The sequence below is a fragment of the Drosophila suzukii genome, chromosome 3 (genome assembly GCF_043229965.1).
Source record: "Drosophila suzukii chromosome 3, CBGP_Dsuzu_IsoJpt1.0, whole genome shotgun sequence".
NCBI lineage: Eukaryota > Metazoa > Arthropoda > Insecta > Diptera > Drosophilidae > Drosophila > Drosophila suzukii.
This window is the reverse complement of record NC_092082.1, coordinates 13,357,700-13,382,133: the sequence shown is the minus strand read 5'-3', so window position 1 is coordinate 13,382,133 and position 24,434 is coordinate 13,357,700. Positions and strand designations below refer to the sequence as shown.

Sequence of the window (24,434 nt, the reverse complement as noted above, 5' to 3'; positions counted from 1 at the left end):
GAGCGTTTAGTAACTGAGTGCGGTTGAGTGGAAATATGACAAGGTTTGAGGAGTGGGAAAATGTATTCAAGCAGTAGTTAGTCTATAGAAATAAAATATAAATTTAAATATATTTAATAGAATTAAAAACACCTTATTTTAGTGGCTATTAGCCTCCAATCTCCCCTTCTCATCTCCCGGAATTCACTTTCATTTTCGCCAGCGATTTATAATTTGCACTCCGTACTAACTGCGCTTTGTTTATGGCTCATTTAGCTAATTTCACTTATTACCCCTTACAGCATCCCGCCTCCAATTTGATTTATTTTAACGATCCACCCAAATGAGTTTAATTAAGCAGCGGAGGTATATAAACAAAACAAGAAATTCGCTTCCCAATTATTCGAGTCGAGTCTGCTGTTTATTTGCTTAATTCCCGTGTTAAATGCATTTAATTTAACTGTGACATATAAATTATCGGCAACCTTGGGCAATCCGCGTTCTATGTAATTAAATAAATTGCCGGGGGCGGGAGAGGGAATCGGTTGTGGTGTTTTAAAAACAAATAAACCTAAGTAAGGATAGCCGGGGGGCGCAAATATTTTGACGATCGGCTTGCACAATTAATAAACGAAATTCGTACGGAATACAGAGTACAGAATACAGGGGCATAAATTATAAGGCTAACATATGTCTGGCCTGGACATTGTGGCCCCGTTCCCCCGGCAACTGCCAAATGCAATCACGACTCGCAGAATCGGTTGGTAAGAAATCATAGCTCTCTCGCCTGAGACAAATGCGGCATGATGGCCCAAGGGGACGGGCCAGGCAATTACCCACAACTGGGAAATTAAAATGCATGTGCAGTGATTTTGGTAGGGGTTTGCCAAAGGTGTGGAGAGGGGGGGCCTATCCAGGGGGGGCACCTGGATGCGTGTGGGGCTCTCTGACCCCTTGAACCGCCGCGGTCCCCCGCCCCTGACTGAGTCGCATAAAATATGTGACAGCTTTGACACCAACAAACAAATAACCGCAGCAGCCCATGGAGAACCCCTCATCCCCAAAACCATCCAACATCCAATCTTTCGTATTCGTATTCGTATTCGTATTCACTCCACCCGAGGGGAACATCATGTCCGACAAGATTTTCGTTTAAAACGCGAACAGGTTTCGCTTTTATTTTCCCTCTGCGTGTGCCGCCTTTCAGAGAGCACTGTACTACAGGGAAGTATCATTCCGATACTTTTACTTTTTAGTTGAACAGAAATATCATCTACATTTTTAAGGAATTCCTTGTGATTTTTTTTGCCTCTGTAAGAAGTATGTTTTGTTTTTTACTTATCAAAAATGTTTAAAGATTTCAAGTCATTACATTAACTTTTTACTGAAATTGGAAATTTTTTTTATATGTGTCTTACAAAATGATCATAACTTGGAATTTTAAGCTAAATTCTAAAATATTTAATTTTGGGCTTGTAAGTCATAGTTTTTAACATCAAATGCGTTTACTTAGACTTGTAAAAATTAAAGACTCATAAAAAACCCATATATTTAAAAATTAAAACGACAGAAAACTCGTGCTTTGTAAACCAGTGTAAGCCCAGCGAGAAAGGCTGGCGCAGATTATGCTAATTTTCGGCATTTCATTGAGGAAAAAGTCTTCGTATCTATGAGTCTGTTTATCGGGCTGTGAGTGTGTGTAGGCATTTCATTGAGGCCAAGCGATATTTACGCAACCAGTTAACAGAAAACTCGAATCCCAAATGGACATGGCCGGCAGAAGTTTTTGGGCAGAGGAGCGTTGGAGGGGTAGACAGGTGGGTGAGTCTTGGACCAAAAGTTGAAACAAAACTCCCAAAATAGATAAAAGTCCAAGAGGCAAAATGAAATAAATCAACGGACTGAGCCAGACGACGAGGGAATAAACAATAATTTGGTTAAATTAGAAAATCGGTAACAAAAATCAATGATGCTGAAAATTTTCATAATAATAGCGTTAATAGCCATCATAACAACGGTCGAAGACCAAACAATAGACCAATATTTTCGTCTGGGAGGGAAAGGTGGGAAGAGATACTGCGCTGGAGTTGTAGACTGAAGTTGTTTTCGAGTTAGGTTTTTTTTGGATTCGGGAAGAGAGACTAATAGTAGACAAATTGCTGAATGAATTGGATGTGGGAATGGTTATGGTACTGGGGTCTATAAAAAAGCTATGCAGGAAAAATTTGTGACTTGGAAATATGCATGAAATGCTGAATGATAAAAGATTCAGCATTCAAAATATTATTACCAATCAGAGAAGAAGATCTATCGCAAGCATTTAAAATATATATTTAACTATTTAACTTTGTTAAGAATAATAAAAGGTATTTCATTAAAATTCAATGGCTTAAAATTCACCTACAAAATTAAAATACTTTAGCTTCTATTGTCTTTTAAAATGTAGATTTGTATTCCTTTACATAAAGGCTAGTTGTGCTATAAATCGATTTCAAAAGAATCTGGTATTTTATGGATTTTATTTAAACCCTATTTAATCTATTTTCTTTCATTTAAGACCCTGAGTTTTATCGCTTGGCCAAAATGGCGACCCTATAAATCGACATTTTCCGTTCTCGTTCTAACGGTTTCAGTGCATTTGTCTTCCTAGATACACACTGATACAAACTCAGATAGCCATTGCTTATATAGCCACTATATACACCCATTGTATATACTTCCCGTTGAGCGGTACATGCGCAGTGTCACGCATTCGCTCAGTTGCTCAGCTTTTCAGTCCGCTCCGCTCGACGGCTGTTAAGCACCATTAAGCAGCAAAAGTCAACGTCGCCATGTTGAGACAGCCCCCCTTTGCCACTCAGCCCCTGACTGCCACCCACCCCTCCCACTCACCCCCAACCCCCTTTCACACCCGCTGGAAGCGTCCAACCAAAAGTCGGCAGAGCAATAGCAAGCGCAGCAAATCAAAACCCATTTCATAGCTAGAAACAAAACAACAAAATCAAATGGCGAGAAAAACAGCAGCAAAAGCTTAGAGAGTAAGGTCAGAGGTGGTGGAAAGGGGGTTAATATGTTTTAAGAAATCAATAAACTATATTTTTAAAGATACCCAATGTTATGGTTACATTTTTTAATATTACATTTGAGTGCTGAATATTTCTAACGAAGAATTGAGATATTAAGATCTTTGCAACTAACTACAGCCTTTTATCATACTAAACGAGTATTTTAGTTAGATATTTCTGTTTAAAAATTATGTTGTTATAAACAAGACTCATTCCTAGAGTTTCCTTAATTTTAAAATGCATTTTATTTTTCATTCTAAAAATCTTTTTATATATTTTGTGTTATTCCTTATCAACTCACCCCCCTAGAAGAACTTCCCCCTACACCTCTGCCCACTAAACATTGAAACATGCTCATATTTATGAGTGTGGAGTGAATAAATAAAAACGAAATGAATTTTTATTTTTTCGCTGAGACCGAGTTAATAGGAGAAACAAAAGCCGCTAAACGTTGCTGCCGAAGTCCATCTCTGTCGCACTCCCACCGACCGTACTGCCCGTACCGCCTTGGCCCCACCCCCCTGGGTGGTTGGACGCCCAGCCCCCCTCACAGTCCGCCCACCCCCTCCACTGGAACGACGCCATTTGCCAGCGTTTTGCCATACAGTTGCTGCCGTGTCGTTGGTGTTGCTGCCGTGCCGGCTATGTTGCTGCCGTGTTGTTGCTGCTGCTGCTGCCGCCGTCGTTCTGCTCATGTGCGCATGACGAATGACCGCAATTTGCGACAGTTTTTTTTGCCCCGGCTCTTGACTATTTTATTTTGTAGCTTATTTTACTTTACATATCTGCCTGGCTGACTGACTGATGTTGTTGACTATTAGCCATCGATTGTGCTGTCCGCCAGTGTGTGTATCTATTTTCATTATTGGCTGCCTTTTAAACGCGGCTCTTATTTGCCTTTGCCTATATATAAGTTTATTTATTCTAATGACAAGTCACTCGAAACTGACTGATATTGATATGGTTATTGTTGTCGCTATTTACTGTTCCCGTCTAGCGCGCCATTTTGCTATTGAGAGCGATTTGGTTTAGTGGGTTCTGGCGATCACTGTTCGTAAGCGGATTTAATTGAGTCTATATGCGACCTAGCTTTGAATTTGTTGATGGGAAAAACCCTCCTAGAATATTTATTGTTTTTCAACTTTATTACTTACTACAATAAAATTTAAATATTTATTTTTAAGTTTGTAAAGGGAAATAGTGGTATAACCAACCGAAGACTTAAATTTTCTGACTTTTCCCTAACTTAAAATAGCTAATTTTAATAAATTTTTTAGATTAAAGAGATTAAGGAGATTTTCTCTTCATAGAAGCAGCCAACTTCCTTTTTTTATAACCCATTTCTTAACTCATCCCAAAAGGTATTTTTCCAAAAATATTATACCCATAAGGACACCGAAAAACGACAATTTTCCACCACATTTTAGCACTTCCCTGGAGTCTCCTAGTAAAGTTTCCTCATAAGGCACATATTAATTTTCCACCCCCGCTCGCTCATTTGCATAAAACCATTCGCACAGCTATTGCATATCACCGGGATATTGAATATCCTTGGCTATCCCTTACGAAGGACAAACAGGAATGCATAATAAAGCATTAATTGATGTCGATGACGCGTCGTTTGGGATATATTCTCACAATTTCACGCTGGGCAATCATAATATTCGGCTATATTGGGGTGGCCAGTGAAGCTATGAATAAAATACTACAAATAAACGCACAGGAAGTGCCCAGAAACCCAGGGCCTACAAAACCAATTTCCGATCAGAGCTGGAAAAGCGCTCAGCCATATCGAGGGGCTCTTAACCCATAGAGAACTGGCATGCGCAACATGTAGATTGTGTGGAATCAATAAAAATTTGAAATTAAAACTGTTGAATAAATGCTGATCGGTCGAATACAGGATTTGCGGGCAATTAATTTGTGTTCTTTTTTTTCAGGAAATTCAAAGGGGGCTAGAACTTAAAGTTCAATGGCCAAAAAGCGTTTATTGACAGGCCCTATTAGTGGGTCAATTGCCCAGAAGAGATCTCAATGCTGGCCACTCGTACCTGGCGCCTCTTCTCGACTTATACCCATTTCGTGTACCTTCTGTACTCTGGCAATTAGCGATCGATCGATCATAGAAATCTCGAGCGGGTGATAAAAGTTAAGTAAGCAAATAATGTGAATTGAAGTGACTTTAGGCGCATGTTCAGCTGCGGATATCTCCCATCGGTCCACGGATTATATATAATAGTACCTTACGAAATGTGCTGCCATTTCCATTTCCATTTCGATTTCGGTTTCAATTTAAATTTGCAATTTGGTTTCAAGTCGGGCAGGTTTGTTTGAACCTTTGTTGGGGCTTTACGACCGATCGAGCTGATCGAGCGATGGAGACGACCATCCGATGATGGCTTTATCATGGCACCCCGATCAAATGTGTTTTTTTTCTCACCTCGTTGTTGAAATGAGTTCGAGACAGAGATTGAAATTTACAGCTTCGCCATTTGACATCGGCTTGGGTCAACTATTTGAAGATTTCACGCAGATTTTGTTTCATAATCAAATAATTGATCTTAATGCGGCATCGGGGCCTTAAATAAAATTTATTTCATTCCATTCGCTGTCATCCGCTCAGTTTTTGATCCCATCAAAGTCGAGACGAATTGCGCTTCAATGTTGCGGGGGTTTTAGCACCTCTGTGAGCATAAAAAGCCTTTTTTTATATTTTTTGGACAACTAGTTTCCGCAATAATTCGCTGAGCCCAAACATGTTTTTTTGTTTTGCGCCTAAGGCCCGGCAATCTATCAAAAATTTAAGGTGATACTTTTTGATGACTTGAAAAAATGCCAAAAGGGTTTGCTCACTCACGTGCCATAAAATTGGGGTATATAAAACAAGAGGGAAGAAAGGTTCGAATTGGGTTAAATCACTGGTGAGGATTCTATTGAAAAGCTTTTAAGAAATATCAAACCAAGATTGATGGATAGTCCCATTTATGGTTTCGGACATGGCTTTATATAGCTTAATTAAGGAAAGTTAAATAAAAAAGGGCTTAAAGGAGGTGCTTTTGATACTAATATATTTAAAATATGTAGCATACAAATATGTAATCCTATTTATAGTTAAGGGATTATTTAAAATTAAATAAATTTTATTAACGTACTTAGGCATCTATGTATTTTCTTTTATCTATTGATTGCAAATCAAGATAGGTGTTTTCCCAATCATTGCCAATCTTCAAGACCACAAAGTTCTGTACAAACTCAGTGGCTTGTGAGTGATTGATTCTGGTGGCCCGATTGACCTCCAACTTGGCCAGGCGGCGAATCAATCAAAACTGGCTGCAAATAAATGATATTTTTTGTGCCATTTTTGGCGCATTTGTGTGCCGGGTTTCGTTTTCATTTGCATGAATTGGCAAAATCGAAATATGGCAAAGACTAGAAACTAAAATCGAAAAACTTGGCATTGTGATGAAGGAAACCGAAATTACAGTCGGGATTTGCATAGGAATCGATCGATCGATCGATTGATGGGCGATCTCCCACTGGGCCTTAATGAGATTTTGGCCAACTGTTTTCATGGCTTACTCCAGTTATTATTTAACTGCCATTGTCTAAGGCGGTGTGTAATTGGCAATCGGTGTTTTGTTTGGGGGTTCGATCCAATCTTGAACTCATTTCGAAATGGAAAGTCAGTCCACTAGGGACATCATTATCTTATCGGGTCATTATTTGGCCGTTTTCTATCTAATTTGCCACGATTTTTTATGGCTCAGATGAGCAGACAGCGGAGTAATTGTACGGGGCCGTAATTCTTGTTAAATTTCAGCACCGATTCCAATTCTTTGAAGGCGGCCGCCTTTGTCAGACCCCGATTCGCAAATGCAAATATTTTCTATTGATTCAGATTGGCCATAAACTCATATGCGATTATTTTCGTACATTAGAAAATACATTTTATTGACAAATCACTGGGGCGATTGCAGGTTTCGTTTAGACCACTAAAATAATTTGCATAAATCTTGGCCCCGTGCTGACAGTAGTCCCAAACCCCCCCTCTCCACGAACCGCCCAACTTGTGAGTTATCTGATTTTTATCTATATTTAATTATTTACGATTGAAGCACAATGGTTCAGGGCCATTAATCAGAGCTGCAAAAGTCGGGGCTATAACCGCATGCCTACGTGCTTGATTAGTCCCATTATTCACTGAATGTATCGGATACTTGGATACCCCGATACTTAGATACTCATTGCCCGCTAATTCTCTGTAAGCGATCGTAAACTAATTTCGTTCTGAGCCATAAAATACGAAAGTATTTCGTCATAATCGCCCTGAGTCGTGGGAAATACCTTACCATATCTTGCCATATCTGCTAAATCAGTGGAAAAAACGGAAGAAGTCCGCCCCCTCATCCCAAACTTCACACTATCTGGAGGAAATAGAGGGGCTTTCGAGGGGCTTTCAAGGGGCAACAGCGCTTTGTACTTTTGCGACTGTCTGTAAATATTTGACAACACATGCCTAATTAGTGCAGCCATTGATGGTGACAGGCGGAACAAGCAACAACACTTGTCGAACACCCAGCTCTTTTACGACTCTCATTTTTTCCCCGGAATCGCCAATGTCTCGGGTTTCTTCATATGCCTTTAGTTTTCTGAGCAGTTCCTTATCTTTTCCTAGGGGAAGGAAGTGCTCTGAAGAGTGCCAGCAAGAGGCACTTAACCCAAAGCTTTGTTGAGTAAGGCTAGACTTCCCCGGGCAAAATAGAACTTATCAATGGGCGTAATACTGGTAGTCTTCAGGGTGTAAATTGTATAGTTAAGATGATAAAAGGGGGAAAATTGGGAAAGTGTAGAAAAAATACAGTTACTAAAGAATGGTATAGGGTAAGATAATAAGAGTCCTTCAGGATCATGAACAATGATATTATACTCGTGCATTAAAAATAAATAGAAGCTAACATAAAAAAATGCTTTTATTTATTACCTTAGTTTAATTAATGTTGTTTGAGTTTCTATAACTAGTTAGCGACAATAAAATGATTTCAGTTTAAGATAAATCATTAAAAAAAATGTAATTGTAAATATTGCATTATAATACAGGGTTGAAATGAGATACTTACCTGTACATTAAATCTTATTTATGATATCTCACTGGTTATATAAAAACTCCGCCCATCAAGGTTAAAACTACCAAGAACACTCCTTTCCCTTCGATCGGTTCCACTACACTAAAACATTAATTGACACCCAGCGGGGTATTAATAAACAGGATAAACACTTCCCCAGAAAACAGTATTACTCATACGCACCCTGGCCATATGTACTTATGTTCTCATAGTAACCAATACTGTCCATGATCGGGCTATAGCCATATATATTCCTCTATAGGAACCATGGCGAAAGACATTCGTCAGTCAGCTGGTTGGGATCCGTGGAGAGGGGACACTTGGCACATTGGCAAAGTGTTGTGGGCAAATATTTACCCAGAGCTTCGCAAGTAAGCGCGAGTCAAACAATTGAGGCAAACAAACCGGGAAAACAGAAACACAGGCTGCAAACATGGATGCATCGAAAGGAGGAGTGAGGATCGCTTGGGATCGGATCGCAACAGTTTCCCCGAGGAAAGGAGCGCGTGAAAAGTGTGGACGAGTTCAAAAGAGTTAACCGACCGTGTGTTTGGAAAAGGCTTAAAGAGCCGAGAGTTCGTGCAGGTGATAACGAGATTTACAAATCGATTATCGCTTTTGACAAACAAAAAAAAAGGAGAAAAAGAAGGAACCCAAGGAACACCTGAGAAGATCCAAGGTGCTAATCTCTTTGAGTACACACTCGAAAAACACACAAATTCCGCAGCTCAAGTCCTCATCTCAATCGATAATCGAGCTAATTTGTTTTCGGTTTTATTGTAATTTTCGATTGCCGCGTGCGTTTTATTTATACTCGTACTCGCAGTCAGAATTCGACAAAAATCTGGTCTGTTCAAGATTTGCATTTTGATAAGCGGAAGTTGTTGGGCTTAAGGTGTTTTTCATGTGATTTGTGGGCATTTGTATTTGTTTTGTGCCTCTTGTCTTATTGTTTGTCAAATTTGGCTAAAATTAATTTGCAATAAAAGCGGCTTAATTAGCACATTTTGTTATAATTATGGGTCGTAATGGTTTACGATGATTTCGTTTGAATTTTATTTGACAAGGAACAAGGGATCTTAAATTAATTGGCTAACATTTGGGTATTAGAAAGCTTTGGGATGCATTCATTCTTCTAAACTAATTAATATTGCAGGTTAAAAACTTTTTTATTTTATTTACTCTTTTGCTATTTAATTGAATCGATTTTGTTTTAAATCTAGATATTATTTTGGTATAAGTTTGACCAAATAAATCTTCAGAATATTCCAGATCTTACAAGAACTACATAGGTGATCATTTAATTAGTTCTTCAATGAATATTTGGTTGTTAATTATATCTAAAAGGGTTATACTTTGTCACTTGGTTATATAGGTTGAAAGGAATTTTAGTTTCGAGGGACTCTAATTTACAACACAATATATTATTACGTTTAATACAATTCTTTAAATTTTTCATTCTTAAGCTTTTCCCAATTAAGCTTGAAAGGGATAAAAAATATTATGGAAATCCTAATAGCAAAGAATTACCAATTTGAAAAACTATCTCTGGTTTTCCATTTCCATCTTAAAGCTATTTTTAAAACTCCCCACTTTTTCCATCGCTCAAAACTCACCTGCATCACCCAGTAGTTATTGTTGGCGGCAAATTGATCACCAATTATGATATCCGTATGCATTTAAGCGGCGTTTTTCGCATGAAGCTTCACTCGAGTGGAGGGGCCAGGGGTAATGCCTGGCGGGGGAGAGGGGATTCCACCGATTCTACCGATATTCTACCAATATTTAACCCGACAATTTGCAACTGGGCTCCGTACTTTTATTTGCGGACAATTAAATGGCGCTGCTCTGACTCACGAGTCACGACGATCAGTTCAAGGCACAGTGATTAATCAATTTTCGGACTTGGATTTGGGATTTGGGATCGGAATCGGGTTTTTCGGTTTCGGGGATTATTATTGAATACTTCTGCTTGACATGGCACTGCGAACAACAGACATTGCGGCACGTTTTCTTATTATTCAATTGCTTTTTTGTTATTAAATTAATTCAATTTGCAAGGATATGCAAATGAAGGCACTCGATCACTTTCTCTCACTCTTTTGTTTCCTTTGTTTGCGCACTTGTGTATTTTTTATCCTTTGCGTTAATTGCAAAAATTATTAAAAAAAGCCGCCGGCTTTCGCTCACTTCCGCATTCGATGAGCTTCGGCTTGTATCTTTACTGTAACTGTATCTTTTGTTCCTGTCGCTAGGGTGTATATATATATTGATGGGCAGTAAATTCGTTGCAATATTCTATAGATTATGTTTTAAGGCACTTGTGTGGGCTTTGATTTCTGATTTTAATTTGTTTTGCTTAAGAGGAAAATGAAGGTGTTTCGCGCGCTCGTCGGCGAAGTTGTTACTGCGCTGGCGGGAACCGAGTTCGTACTGATTGGACGAGCGCGGGTTTTGCGCAGACGAGCCTCGAAAGTCAGAAAGCCAGTCAGCTAGCTGCCGCTTAACCCCCGCCGCTTAACCCTCCACTGCCCGCTCTGCGCCGCTCTCACTCACCTTTCGTATCTTTCGGATACAGCACTCCACTGCTCACCAGGTGTTCCGCTCACCTGGATCTCTCTCGCTCTCCTCGACTCTCGAACAACAATAACCCAGGTGATCTCCAGTTCTCTTATACCAGACTCTCAGGTGGGTTCCACTGCAGCCAGCTGATCTTATTGGAGGTATAAGAGCTGCGATCGATTTTAATTGAATGAGCCGTCTGGGATTCGCCATTTTAGATTTGACCCGCACTAGAGGTGGTTATGGGTATTAAAAATAAAAACAAAGTTGGGAAGGATTGAAACATGTAAGAATTGTAGATAAATCAGGAAAGATCTTTAAGACTACTTTAAATTAATATGGTTAGGCTCAGAGCAATCTTTGAAAACATTGAGTTAAACAAAACTGAGGATAATATTATTATTGTAATTAATTAAAAAACGAAATCTAAAATAAGTACATGTAAAAAATTTTAGTTGAAATGAAAAATACATTTTACTATATCAACTTAATACTTTGTAATCGAAACTACGTTTCCGTCTTAAAATTTAATTTGCATTTAATCAATAAAATCTTTGTATCTAAGTACATATGTTATAAAAATAAATAACCAACAATATCGTTTGGAAAAGTCTATATTTGTAGGAACTGTATATTTAAGGGATTGTCCTAATTTTTAAGCCACATAGTCATTATAAAATACATTTTAAGGACAAAATGCCAGGTTTGCACAGGTTTAAGTGCTCACTAGCTTAAAATTTCATAGACAGATAAACATTTAACAGCCCAGAGTATAAAATTGGTAGCTTCAGAAGGGTAATAAATCACAGAACATGCCAAGCATAATCCTCGAAAAATCCTCCCCCGAACCGTGAAAACCGCTTTACTACACCGTTCATTAGCTTTGACACATTTAAGATAGTTCCTAACCAAAATAACAACCCACCGAATAACACGCGAATCTTTCATAGACCTCATGCAGTTTTAGATGGTAAAAAAGCATAATTAAATAGAATTAAAGCATAAATTAAGTCAGCTTATGTGCTTTCTTTGGGGGAAATCAATAAAGCGACAATTAAAAGGTATCTGTATCTACATATTCCAGGTGGAAGGCAGAAGAAGAAGAAGGAGGACTGTCAGTTCGCCGTGTAATTCCCTGAATCATAAAATTACCCCGACGCACGCCACACATAAAAGCCATTTTCATTTTGACTCATCCCCCTGGTTTTTATTTTCCTTTGGCCATTAGGGAGCCACAAGTTTATGTTTTCCGCGGGCGGGTGGTGGAAAATGGGGGGCCAAAAGTATCTGGAATAACACGCAAACGTGGTTTTCGGAGGGGGTTTTAGAGGTGTGGCCTCTCCGGAAAGCGGCGCAGACTCAAGAGCCAGCCAATCGGCGGTCGACAAAAAGAGCGAGAGATACAAGATACAACGAGTGAGCGGGACGGGGCATTCGGTTAGACAGAGAGAGCGAGACACTTTTGCGTACACGGTGGCAGTAAGTAGAAAACAAAAACAACACCACACGCAGGTGGAAAAACAAAAACATCAATAGACGTCTATATATGAGATACAAAAGTATCTAGCCAGTGTATCTGTGCGAATACACTTGCAGATACATTCGTCCATACTCGACGCTATTGATAATTGACTGTTTCCCCCTGTTTTCGCTATTGACTTCGTGCAAATTTGCCATTAATGCCACCGCAGACGTCTCGAGATACAAGCCGAGATACTCGGATACTCAGATACCCAGATACCTGCAGATACATTCGAATTTGTTTGTCTTCGCGCTTTTGTTTGCTCTCGAGCTGCTTGTCTTACGTTTGGCATCCGTGAGATATGCCAAAGACACATTGCCAAGTCCGTACTTGACTCCGTTCGCCGGTTGACAAATGTCAGCCAATTTATAACGCTTTTGGCCTAGAACGAAGCGGTTGAGTGCGAAGATATGCACGCTCGGGGGGATATAAATATCGATATTGTGGTAAAGGAGCTTTGCAATATTTATGGCGTGCTAAATTTATTTATTTTAAAATTATGCAAATATGGTTGAAATTGCTTGTCCTAATAAAAACACACTGTACTTTACATCAACGCCTTATAAGATAGCAACAAAACTGAAGGTTCAAAGAAAAAGTCACAAATAAGGGGTATCTTTGTATGAAACATTTTGATAAAATGATAGGGAGGGAATAATATGCACAATATGATTCCTAAATTTGTAATCACTGGTATATTTATTCGACATTTTATTCAGGGCTCATATTATTTATTTTTTCAATTTAATTATTTCCATTTTTGAATTTTAAAGATATCCATCACAGAACGCTATATTTACTTGCAATATTTTTAACCCCTCTTACTCACCCCTTGAAATCCAGTAACGTATCAATTTTGGCGCTTTTATGTCGAGATCTGAACAGTTCACCATAAATATTCAAATTGGAAGCGCACATCCTGGCAAGGTAATTGATTTTCCTCCAGCGATATCTCCTGGATTTATGGATGCCACGGCTCCATCTCTTACCTCACACAAAGATCGTGGACGAAGGGTAGAACTCGGTAAACTACCTGTTATAACTCCGGATCGGGGATCGGAGGACTCTCCCCCCAAAAATTCACCGCACTCGACCGAGCAGAACTTATCGGCCAGCTCGACATGATTAATTACCCACCAAAGACCCTCGAGATCAGTTCGTTTGAATTGTGGCCAAAATATTGTCACGCTTCGGAATCGGAATAAAATGAGAAACACGACCGAGTCAAACCGAAGGTCTCCAAGGAAATGGCTCTCCGCTTGATTGATTCCACTTGGCGGCACTTGCCGATAAAGAAGGACAAGTTCCCAAATGATTCCGATTTATTCGGGCCGTGTATTGTCAACCTCAAGTTGCTTTTCTTCAAGACCCAGAGATTACGCGGCAATTTGTTTTGTGTGCGCATTTTCTGGGAAATATTTTCATAATTTCTTCGGCTTAACCTTATCTCTCGAATTTATTTGTTTGCATAATGCGAGGGTAATTGAAATCCCAGCCGGGGGAATAGAAATATGGATCGGAATTGGGGCAGAGGCAGGGCCACCTTGAATTCCATCTAACTCGATGGTTAGATCGCTTAGATAATCCGAATAATCGGGTCCCCGAAATGGGCATTCTATGCAAATTCAGCCGAGTTGCAAGATGCAACTGCGAAATTTATGCGAATGCTAATCAAGTTAACACCACAGTCGTTGTCGTCTGACAATTTTTAAGTGCGTATCTGTGTCGTGGCAGCGGCGGCAACAATTATTAATGATTTCGCTAAATGTTACAGAAAATAATGACAGCCCAGTGCTGTGCAGCTCCACAAATTACAAATGCACACAAAATGCCTTTTGGATTTGGGATTTTGTATTTCGGTTTTCGCTTTTTGCCTTTCAACACCTCGCAGCCCACATTTCATTCCAAGTTGAATGAATGATTCGACATGTTCCAAGTGGGCGGCCCGCCTGAGGGCGTGTCATTTTCCAGTTCGTGGGCGGGGGGCGTGGCATGGGGGGCGGGGGGTTTGGCTATGAACAGCAGGCGGCTGATTCTTTCCCAGCTTCATGGGCACTTTATTGACATTTAGCGCGTGCGCAAACGCAGAAAGAAAGAAAGAAAGAGTCATGATCTAAGTAACTAACGATCTTTGGTACATGTAGAAAAATATAGCTTAACTATAAATATAGTATAGGAATATTTTTTTTTATTTTCAAGAAGTTTATTAATAGTCACAACATTTTTTATGTCCTATAGTATTATTATAGATCAATAGCCCTATCAAACCAATTTACTAGTTGTTGTTTTTGGGTCCATTATCTGCCACAATCAATGGACTATTAATATTATTACTATCGATGACAGAACTTGCTATATCAACGACATTTTTTATATCCTTCATAAACCTTTTTAGTAAACAGTTAAATATCATAAAGCAACAATATCATTTTTAGAAAATGATTTTTTTGTTTAGAAAACATAGCCCATTGAGTTACACAGATCTCAAAGATCTGGTAACCATTTGTAGTACTTTTTTCTCCCAGTGATAGGCCTCTATAATATTCCCGTTTTCCTGTCCCACTTCAGGTGTCGGAAAGATGAGCCCCCAGTGCGGTACTCCTCCGACATCATTTCTATGATCGCGTTAATCACCTTTCAAGCCCACTCGAGACGAAATAAAAACGATATGGCACTCGAGATCTGGGGATCTCAATGGTATGGGGATGGGGGCACCTTACGAACGATATCATTGCTTACTCAGCAGGTTTCGCTTTGGGTCGCATCTATTTTCGGGGGGCTCGAAGCTGCTAATGATGCGACTGCACAATTGAAATGAAATTAATTTTACGCGGCAATTAATTAAATCTTGGCTGTGGGCAGCAGACGCAGAGAAAGCCAAGGCCTCCCACACCAAACTCATTTCATCATCTGGCTCTAACTACGGCCAATCATAATTATCAATTGGGCTAACAAGTCTCTCCGCTTTTGGGGTTGTGAAATCTCTTCAAAACCCGCGCTTTGCCTTGGCCAAAAAGCCATAAACCACTGATACACCATAAATGCGACGACGCACAAAACAATTGCACCGAAATAATATAAATTCGTGTGAAATTAAATCATAAACATAACAATAATCTGGCCAAACCCTGAAACCCACCAGTACAACAGTACGTCAGACATCGCAGACATTGGCCAGACTTCAGACATTATTCGATTCGATATTCGACACTGACACCGAAAGCGAAAACAAACACAAACGCCGAGCAGCCGAAAATTTCCATAGGCTTTTCTATCGATTTTTATGGCAAATCGGAAAAGTTTTCCAATGCCGAGAACTTTTCTTCGAATGCCACATGCAAATTATGAAATTTGTTTGGTGAACCCAAATTCTCACTAAATTTCCATATAAGGTTGCGTTTCTCATATATTTGTTTATCTTTTTTTGTTGTGTAGCGGTTATAAAGTGCCTTATCTATTCGTTTTCGTTTACAATGCTCTTCATCAAACGATTTTCTGTTGATTTTTATGTGCAATTGGAAAAGTTTAGTTAGCGCCAATTCGCCCTAAACTTGCTTTATGGTTTCGTTTTGATGGGGGCTCCAAATTTTGATAAGAGTGGTTTTCTGAGGAAAGACAGCCAACATCTTTCGTCTCAGCTAGAATCACGTTTTCAAAAACCATATCTGTATTTGATTTTTTAAAAGAGGCCTTGCTTTTAGTGCTACCCTATATCCATTTCGTACACAACACATTTCTCTTCAGTCTCCTAGTTACAAAATTCCAAAATGAGTCCTAATTCACGGCGCTGCCTTATATTGCTTTTCATCGCTGTATCTTTCTTAGTGATCCGGCTAGCAGATAACTATATAAAACATAAGGAGCGTAGGTTTTAAGCTAAGTATAATAAATAAAGATATATTCTATTGGTCTTCCCTTTTCCAAGCAGCCATTCTGGCATCGTACAGCCAAGAGATCCAGGAGATCCAAGACGACTTGGTTCATCTGGCAGATAGTGTAAGTGGGTTCCTGAGAGGTTTTATTGCTTCACTAATCCCCCAAAAGTGCACCATAGAGAAACTGATGGTCGACGACTCTGAGGAGTATCTGCAGATCAGTTGCCATGTGGATGATCTGCCAGAGGGCTATTTGCGGAGGCTGAAGCCCGTCGAACATGGCCGGAGTTTCTTCCTGAACCAACGCATTCCGAAGCCCTTGAAGCGCCAGTGGAATTTCCGAGTGCCCACAGAGGCCGTGAATGGACTCAGTGTGCTGACTTGATTGATACGACGACTCCAATAGACTGATAAAGAAAATGTCAAAAGCGAGCTTATCACTTTGATTTCTTCTAAGGGGCTGACCACCGGGGGATTTCAATTAATCCAGGGGTCAGCATAGAGGGAGCCGCTACCGAATGATCGGCAATGATCCCCGGGCCTTTGTCTTTAATGAGCTTATCCATCATCGCGGTCACAGCTCCCAGCGACTTCAACTCATCTGTCACAGGGCTAATAGGTTTCATTAGTCATCTCCAATCGACCAGGTTTATCAGCTGCTCTTTTCTGGTCATTTCTCAGAGTCTCCCAAAAGCCGACCGATGAAAAAAAAACGTATTTTCTGTTTTGGTTTTGGCCTCAGTTTGGGTTTTTACCTTTGCCACCATTTCGTTTGGGGGTTTGCGTGTCGACAGCAATTTTCACCTTAATTATTTTTGGTGGCAGGAGTCGTCGGGTGGACGAGGATGTGTCCAGCACGCGCTAATGTTTAATATCCGCCAGGATAATGGAAAGGGAGGTTCGATGGAGGGTAAGGGAAAAGAGAACCCCGAAGAGGACACCCAGTCCAAAACCAGACCAGACAGTTATGCAAATTTCCAACTTTATTTGTATACTAAAAGGAGAATAAAACCTCCCCGCCATAATGATGAGACAGGGGAATACCTTGTGACGTCTGACAATAGTTTGTGGAAATTTTCCTATAATTTTTACTTACGCAAATGTAATAAGTCAAGGTGTCAAGCTAATAAATATGAACAATAAATATCTAAAAAATATTCAAATTTTTATTGCAGTTCAATAAATTGGCGCCATTAAAGCACATCGAATTTGTTATATGGCGAAAAAAATAAACAATAAATCGGTATTTGAATATTCATAAAAGCAAGTGCGTAAATTCTATAAATTATTTATATGAAGAAAATGAAACTGTACTTTAAGAACCTTGGAAATTTATTTAAAATACAAAATATGGGTAGGTTTGTTACATTTTTTATTTGTAACAATATTGTAAGGAACCTTGGATATGTTTATTTTAGATTAAGAAAGAGAACAAAATGAAACGCATTATGGATACGAGATCATCTCAGTTTATTATATCTCTGCAGATCCCAAGCAGCTTATTGAGATAGTTATTATTAACAATATTTTTAATATTTAATACTTAAATTTAAAATTTGTATGAACTGGAGAATACCCTTAGAAGTACCCAAACCTACAACTATCCAAATACTCCCCGAAAGTCAAAGAGCATGTGCAAAACGGAAGCGAAGCGTGTGCTCGTAAATTATTGTGGCCTCACACAGATACAGAATACACACACAGACGCATTCAGGACACCCACAGGATGTCAGCTAGATGTTCCGCTGTGTGTGAGTGTGCCTGTGTTTGTTTGCCCATTTGGGCCATCGTCCTTTCGTGTCCTGGCTGTCTAACATTGTCCGTTCATTGTCTTGCCATGGCCTGTTTTTTGAGAGGTGGAAAGGTGGAGAAATGGAGAAATGGGAAAGTGGGGGCCTGCAGGGCTGGGGTTTTCCTTTCTGTTTGCCATTCAATATTGGCGCCATTGTGACCACCTATCCGCGACTCCTTGCAAGTCCTTGCCACGCTTTCCCTCCCCTGTCTGCCATAAAATGTTCAATTAGTTAATGAAAAATTTTCCAATTGGAAAACAACATTTGAGTTCAACTAACGACGTGGATGGGGACTGTAGGGGGTGTCAGGATAAAGGAGAGGGGTCCTTCGCCTTTGTAGAATGTGCCTTTAGGTCGGAAATTTATGCATGTGATTTATGCACAACAACGATTGCCAATTACAATATCATTTCTCTTCTTGTCTCCTCGGCTTTGTGTTTGCATTTGTTCATTTTGTCTGCCTTTGGGTTCCAGTTTTCCTTTTTTACCTGTACCTTTTGCGGTGAGTGTGCGTGTGTGGGGTGCCATTAAGAAATGTGTCAAAACATGTGAGGAATTATATAAGTTAAAATAAAACAGCGGGGGTTAGCCAGTAAGGGCAGAAAAAAGGACGAGGAACTGGCCTCACAACTAATTGATTTTTATTTACTCTAAAAAGTTGGTATCAGACTGTTAAAAGTGAGTAATTTTGTTGGTCAAAACAATATATGATCAAATATAAATATATCATTTAAGCCTCTTAAGAAAATTACCAATCCATTAGAGTTAAAAAAACGCATTTATAATTATTGCAAAATGTTCGATAGTAAACTTAAAATTAAGCCAGAAGTAATAAAATCAAAAGCTTAGGCTAAAAGTTAGTTAAATCCAATATAATTAAATTAAATTCTGTTACACCCAAATACACTTTGGTCAAATTTACCAGTATAACAACAGAATAATAAAATAGTTTCTCTTAATGGGTATTGAACTATTTTAAAGAAATTTTACTACTTTACAGTAACAAGTTATGGATTTTAGAAGGGCAGTTTTGGGCTCCAATTCTGAAACCCATTGGAAATACGAAAAAATATAACATGAAAATGGGTCAAAATTTTGACCCTCGCTTAAAAGATATATTTTATTGTAGATTATAATGGAATTCAACCACAAACCACAACCTTAGAGGTTTCACACATCAAAATCGGAGTCAAAATACCCAAGTTATGGATTCTAGAAGTGCAGTTTTGGGTTTTAATTCAATAAACCCATTGGGAACACGGAAAAATCGAACATGAAAATGGGTTAAAATTTTGACCCTCGCTTAGAAGATATATTTTAAAGTGGATTATTAGAGAATTCAACCACAATCTCATAGAGGTATTACACTTCAAAATCGAAATAAAATTACCCGAGTTATGGAATCTAGAAGTGCAGTTTTGGGTTCCAATTCTGAAACCCATTGGAAATACGAAAAAATCGAACATGAAAATGGGTCAAAATTGTGACCCTCGACTAACAGATATATTTGAATGTAGATGATTAGAGAATTCATCCACAAACTCATAGAGGTATCAAACTTCAAAATCGGAATAAAATTACTCAAGTTATGGAATCTAGAAGCTCAGTTTTGGGTTTCATTTCTGAAACCCATTGGAAATACTGAAAAAATCGAACATGAAAATGGGTCAAAATTGTAACCCTCGTTTAATAGACATATTAAAATGTAGACTGTTAGATAATTCAACTACAAGCTCATAGAGGTATCAAACTTCGAAATCGGAATAAAATTACTCAAGTTATGGAATCTAGAAGTTCAGTTTTGGGTTTCATTTCTGAAACCCATTGGAAATAGTGAAAAAATCGACCGCACTAAAAAAAAAATTTGTTATTTTTTTAAAGAAGACCGTATTTTTTGTAGCTACATTATGATATTATTATTATCTAACCATACTGATTTTTAGAAATTGTGCTCACTTTGCAGTAATGCATTGCAGTTTCAAACAACTTTCATTTTCAGGATGTGACTGTTGGTTTGTCCTTTCGGAATCCATCAAATACTTATAGAATTTTGTTCATTAATGAACTATTATTTCTGACTGTTAATAATCTATTTGCCATCGGTATTTCCCATATCAATGAAGTTTATCTTTTGCAAAGAAACTCAAGCTCGCCTCAAATTTGAATTAGAGCAGAACATTGGTCATTGGCACGAACCCTCTCAAGACCTCTCGCAGCCCCTTTGACCCCTCTTTAGCCCCCTTTAACCCTGGGCAACCCCCACCCCTCGAACCATCCAACCATTCAGACATCGCCAGAATCAAAAGTCAACAACTCTCGCTTTGTTTTACTTTCCCAGCAAACAGAAATTAAAGCCAGAGGAAAAGCAAAACGAGTGGCGGACAGGAAAAGCCAACGCATGACACAAATTTCAGGGAAGGAAGGTGGTGGCAGAACAAAAAGCGGACTGCCGTGGAAATGGGGAAAACGCGTCAAGGGAAATGATGGAAATATTGAGAACGCATATGAGAAGAGCAAAAACCCAAATAAAAACAAGGAAGAACGCTATAGTCGAGTACCTCGACTATCAGATACCCGTTACTCAGCTATATGGAGATATGCAAGCAGCAAAGCGAGATTAAAATGCGCCACCTACCGGCGGTATACAGATTTAAGCGTTATGGGCGTTAGAGTGGGCGTGGCAAATTTTTTTATGGATCAATCGATAGGTATCGACGAGACCAATACATTTCAGTTAAAATTTTTTATCTAGCATGAAAATTGTGGGCGTCACAGGTTTTCGCGGTTTGTGGGCGTTAAAGTGGGCGTGGCAAACTTTTTTTTGGGTCAATCAATACATTTCAGTTAAAATTTTTATTCTAGCATCAAAACTGTAGGAGCCACAGTTTTGGGCGGTTTGTGGGCGTTAGAGTGGGCGTGGCACTGTGCTGAAACAAACTTGCGCTGCGCAGGAATCTCAGGAATCTGCGTGCCTAATCCCAGTATTGTAACTCTCATAGTTTCCGAGATCTCAGCGTTCATACGGACAGACGGACAGACGGACAGACGGACAGACGGACAGACGGACATGGCTAGATCGACTCGGCTAGTGATCCTGATCAAGAATATATATACTTTGTGGGGTCGGAAACGCTTCCTTCTGCCTGTTACATACTTTCCGACGAATCTAGTATACCCTTTTACTCTACGAGTAACGGGTATAAATACAAAAAATAGTCGAGACTTTGGCGCGCGGCATTCGGTAAACAAAGGAAAAACATTCAGCAAACAGAAACGGAAAACAGAAACTCGCTGGTTGACCGAGCATCAATAGAGCGGCTAACTTACTGGATTTTCACTATGGAAAAGCTGGGGAAAAACAAAGGAAAAGCTCGGCACAAAATGCGGGAGTTTCCTGTGCAGGGCGGCTAATGAAGCCTGAAATCGATTTGTGGAGTGGATACAAAGCTAGATTCCCCGGTGATCTTTGATCGATCGATTGAAGGGTGATCGCCACCGAACCACTGAACCACTTGATCCACCTGAACCACCTGCTACACCTGTGCCACCCACCTTTTTCCCGGGGATTCGGTGGATATCCGATCGACAGGCAGCTGTTGCCATCTTGAAATCCCCAAATTTACAGCATTCCTTCTCCTTTTAGTGGCTTTTGCCTTTTCACCGGGAATTTACGATCGCTGCCTTTGTTTACTTCTCTTCATTGGTGCTCTTTTTATTGGCCTCTCCTTCTATATACTTGTCTTAAAACTTACCTCACGCATTCCGCACACTGAGAGAAAATCTAACAGCTAGGAAAATATATAAATAAATATATATATATTCATGCAAAGAATTTTTTGGATGAAAAATACTTGCACCAAGTAAAATCGTTTGGCTCAATATAATAGTTATATAGACCCATCACATGGAGTTGTCAAGTTGATCGAATCAGCAGTCACACTGTTTTATAGTAGTTTTACTATTAAATAGTAATCCGAACAAAAAAAAATATAAACTACTACTTTTAAAATAGTGAACAATTTGTTATAGTTACATAACTATCCGCAATGGTAATATTTCGATAGCAGTAGTTAAACTCACAGCTAGAAAATAAATGTTTTATAGTAGTTTTACTTTTATATAGTAAGAAAGCAACAAGAAAATACAAATACAAACAATATTTTTACAAACATAAAATGTCTAAAACTTAAAATTAAAATTAAAAATTTTAATAATTCTTAATTACCACTTTTAAAGGGTTTGAAGTTACAAAAAGGGTAAATAAAATCTTGGGGCTTTTGTGAAATATTTCTATGCAAGTTTTTTTCTTAGTGCACTTGCCCGATGCTGACGCAAAGGAAACAAAAGCGGGGCACAAGCACCACCAATCCACCGAACCACCGCACCACCGAGGCCGAGGTGTCAAGTGTTTTGCGTTATCTCTGCGGTTGCTGCCTCTTGTTTGTAGGCCAACTCTTCTTCTTGTGGCAAGTTGGGATCCAAGAGGCCAAGACCGCCGACGTGTCTGCTTCTCGTATTGCGTCAAAAATTATCGCCATTAAATGTAGATGAGCGTTTAGTTGTAAAGTTATTGGCCCATAAATAACCCCCGGCTCTGTAGTTATCCGCATCCAGGGATCTTGAGGAATCTCGAGGAGGGGGGTCTGTTTGTTCTCTTCATTCATAAAATGAATGTGATTTATGAACCGATGCGCTTGCGGATCTTTTGATTGCAGGTTCTAATAAGACGATGGTCGCGGCAAATTGAAATTCATTTGCTGATTGAGCAGGAATTTAGTGAAATAAAAAATGGGTGGTTTGTGGAAGGGGCGGTGAAAATTGACTAAATTTTACTAGACAACAATGTATGTGTCGGGGAGGCAGAGTGCAATTTTTTAATGAATCGTAAATGTATCTAATTCTAAATAAAAAAGTTACAAACACTTATACGACTACTTCTTTATTGAATGATATTTTGAGGTTCGAAATTATTTAAAATTCGTTTGGAAGGGGATTTCCCTAATAATATTGCCAGACTGTTTAAAAATGTACGATACTTTCACACCTAGAGGGCCAGCTGGCGCCATCTATTTTTGAAAAGCATAAGTAATACTAAAGCCGTGAGTTCCTGCCCTGGCCGTAAGGTGGCGCTCCATTAGTTGCCAAATAATAATACGAGGTGGCGCTAAAAAAGATAAAAAAGAATTCAGCGTTGCCAGAAGCAATAAGAATGAATGGCGCCTAAATTTGAAAATTGGAATGTTAATATTGCACATTTTTACACTAACCTGCGACTAACATTTTCGCCCATAAAAACATTATCTGGTTTTTCTGTATTATTAGCTTCAGATTTTTCCCTCAAGCAATCCTCAACGTTACGACTTTTAATGGCCCTCAAACTGCATGGAATCGATGGAAAACTGTTGGGCATTCCAATTGATTCAGCGTAAAACATAACGGCTCTGTTGTGACTGCAACTATCTAATAATTATGAATAAAAAATCATAAAAATAAAAAATAAATATAAAATCTTACAAGCCTCGTGAAGTAGCTTACTGGCTGCAACCACATCCACATTTTCGCATCCTGGTTGAGGAGCCAGTCCGAAATTCGGATAAAAGTCAGCAGTTCCTCGAGGTCGTATATCACCAAACAGAGGATAATCCGTGTGAATAACATCCACAAATTGGGCGGCATTCGAGTGCAAACTGTCATCCGATCGACTCGAGAAAAGCGGAAGAGCCGGATCCAGACCTGTAACTCTGCCCAAAGTTCCATTAAAATGACGTCCAATTCGACCTGCGATGTGAGCTCCCAAGCTGTGACCTATGACATGGACTCCATCTAGGGATATGCCATGTCGCTGAAGGAATTCCTCCAACAATTTCGCCAGAACTCGTCCCACTTTCTTCACAGCAAAACGCGAAGTTGGATAATCCAAATTGGCCACTGGACCCCAGTCAGCCACTAGAACATTCTTATATCCTTGGGCAGTGTAAGCTAAGGGATTTTGGGGTTATTACGAAAGTGAGAAAATCAATCGATCAATAACGAACTTAAAAGATCATTGAAATCATCCTTTGAAGAACTGAACACTATCACTTTCAGAATTTGAGATTTCATCCCCACTGTCGATCGTGTTCAGTAATTCCTCTCCAAATTCTCACCATTTCTGAGAGGCATAATAGAGCCGTGGGTGCGTGATCCCAGATAACCATGCACAATCAGCTTGACCGACTCCACCGATTCCAGCTGATCCACATTCTCCAAGGGGACATCAGCAGACGCTTTCAGATAGTAAATATTGCTCTGATTCAACAAAGAGTCCAGCAGAGCGGCTTGTAATCCCAAAAACTGGCAGATGATCGGCACCAGGCAGAAGCTGGTCTTGGCCATGTCTAAAGAAAGCCACTTTAACCTATGGAATAACTCGAGTTCCCATCTAAACCCCACCTATTTATACCCCGAAAAATGGCATGCGTTCCACTAATCGATCGATTAGTGGAAATCTCCCAGAGATTACGTACTTCCAGGTG

General features: G+C 39.3%; 3 protein-coding genes across 5 annotated transcripts in view; 1 reads left to right on the top strand and 2 right to left on the bottom strand.

The window, feature by feature from the left end:
- The window catches only part of dar1 (dendritic arbor reduction 1), a 31,483-nt gene extending 20,879 nt beyond the window's left edge, over positions 1–10,604 (bottom strand). The window contains exon 1 of the mRNA XM_036816068.3: positions 9,784–10,604. Coding sequence (XP_036671963.3) covers positions 9,784–9,846 — 63 coding nt within the window. The 5' untranslated portion in view covers positions 9,847–10,604. The remainder of the gene's footprint in view (positions 1–9,783) is intronic.
- Positions 10,605–15,940: 5,336 nt separating this feature from the next.
- Positions 15,941–16,559, top strand: LOC118877402 (uncharacterized). Its single transcript, XM_036816079.3, has 3 exons — positions 15,941–16,115; positions 16,180–16,247; positions 16,296–16,559. Exons 1-3 carry the CDS (start codon positions 16,019–16,021, stop codon positions 16,509–16,511), a joined length of 381 nt encoding a protein of 126 aa, XP_036671974.3. The 5' UTR covers positions 15,941–16,018; the 3' UTR covers positions 16,512–16,559.
- Positions 16,560–22,842: 6,283 nt separating this feature from the next.
- LOC108011839 (lipase member H-A) lies at positions 22,843–24,333 on the bottom strand. Of its 3 annotated transcripts, none has more exons than XR_010654106.2 (4): positions 24,066–24,333; positions 23,434–23,898; positions 23,187–23,375; positions 22,843–23,083 (listed from the first exon to the last, which is right to left on the bottom strand). XR_010654106.2 is itself a non-coding variant. In XM_036816076.3 (4 exons), exons 1-4 carry the CDS (start codon positions 24,292–24,294, stop codon positions 23,011–23,013), a joined length of 939 nt encoding a protein of 312 aa, XP_036671971.3. In that variant the 5' UTR covers positions 24,295–24,333; the 3' UTR covers positions 22,843–23,010. The 3 variants fall into 3 exon arrangements, 2 of the variants coding, with proteins under 2 accessions (XP_036671971.3, XP_036671970.3); XM_036816076.3 differs by having other exon boundaries at positions 23,187–23,379; positions 23,455–23,898; XM_036816075.3 differs by having other exon boundaries at positions 23,187–23,379; positions 24,066–24,326.
- Positions 24,334–24,434: the final 101 nt, after the last annotated feature.

Excerpts from the sequence above, each read along its gene's own strand:
- LOC118877402 (XM_036816079.3), top strand. The coding sequence starts at position 16,019 with ATGAGTCCTAATTCACGGCGCTGCCTTATATTGCTTTTCATCGCTGTA. Across the intron at positions 16,116-16,179 it reads CTATATAAAACATAAGGAGC|CCATTCTGGCATCGTACAGC; the intron begins GTAGGTTTTAAG and ends TTTTCCAAGCAG. Across the intron at positions 16,248-16,295 it reads TGGTTCATCTGGCAGATAGT|TGCACCATAGAGAAACTGAT; the intron begins GTAAGTGGGTTC and ends ATCCCCCAAAAG.
- LOC108011839 (XM_036816075.3), bottom strand. The coding sequence starts at position 24,294 with ATGGCCAAGACCAGCTTCTGCCTGGTGCCGATCATCTGCCAGTTTTTG. Across the intron at positions 23,380-23,433 it reads TAAGCTACTTCACGAGGCTT|ATAGTTGCAGTCACAACAGA; the intron begins GTAAGATTTTAT and ends CATAATTATTAG. Across the intron at positions 23,084-23,186 it reads GGCGAAAATGTTAGTCGCAG|CGCCACCTCGTATTATTATT; the intron begins GTTAGTGTAAAA and ends TATCTTTTTTAG.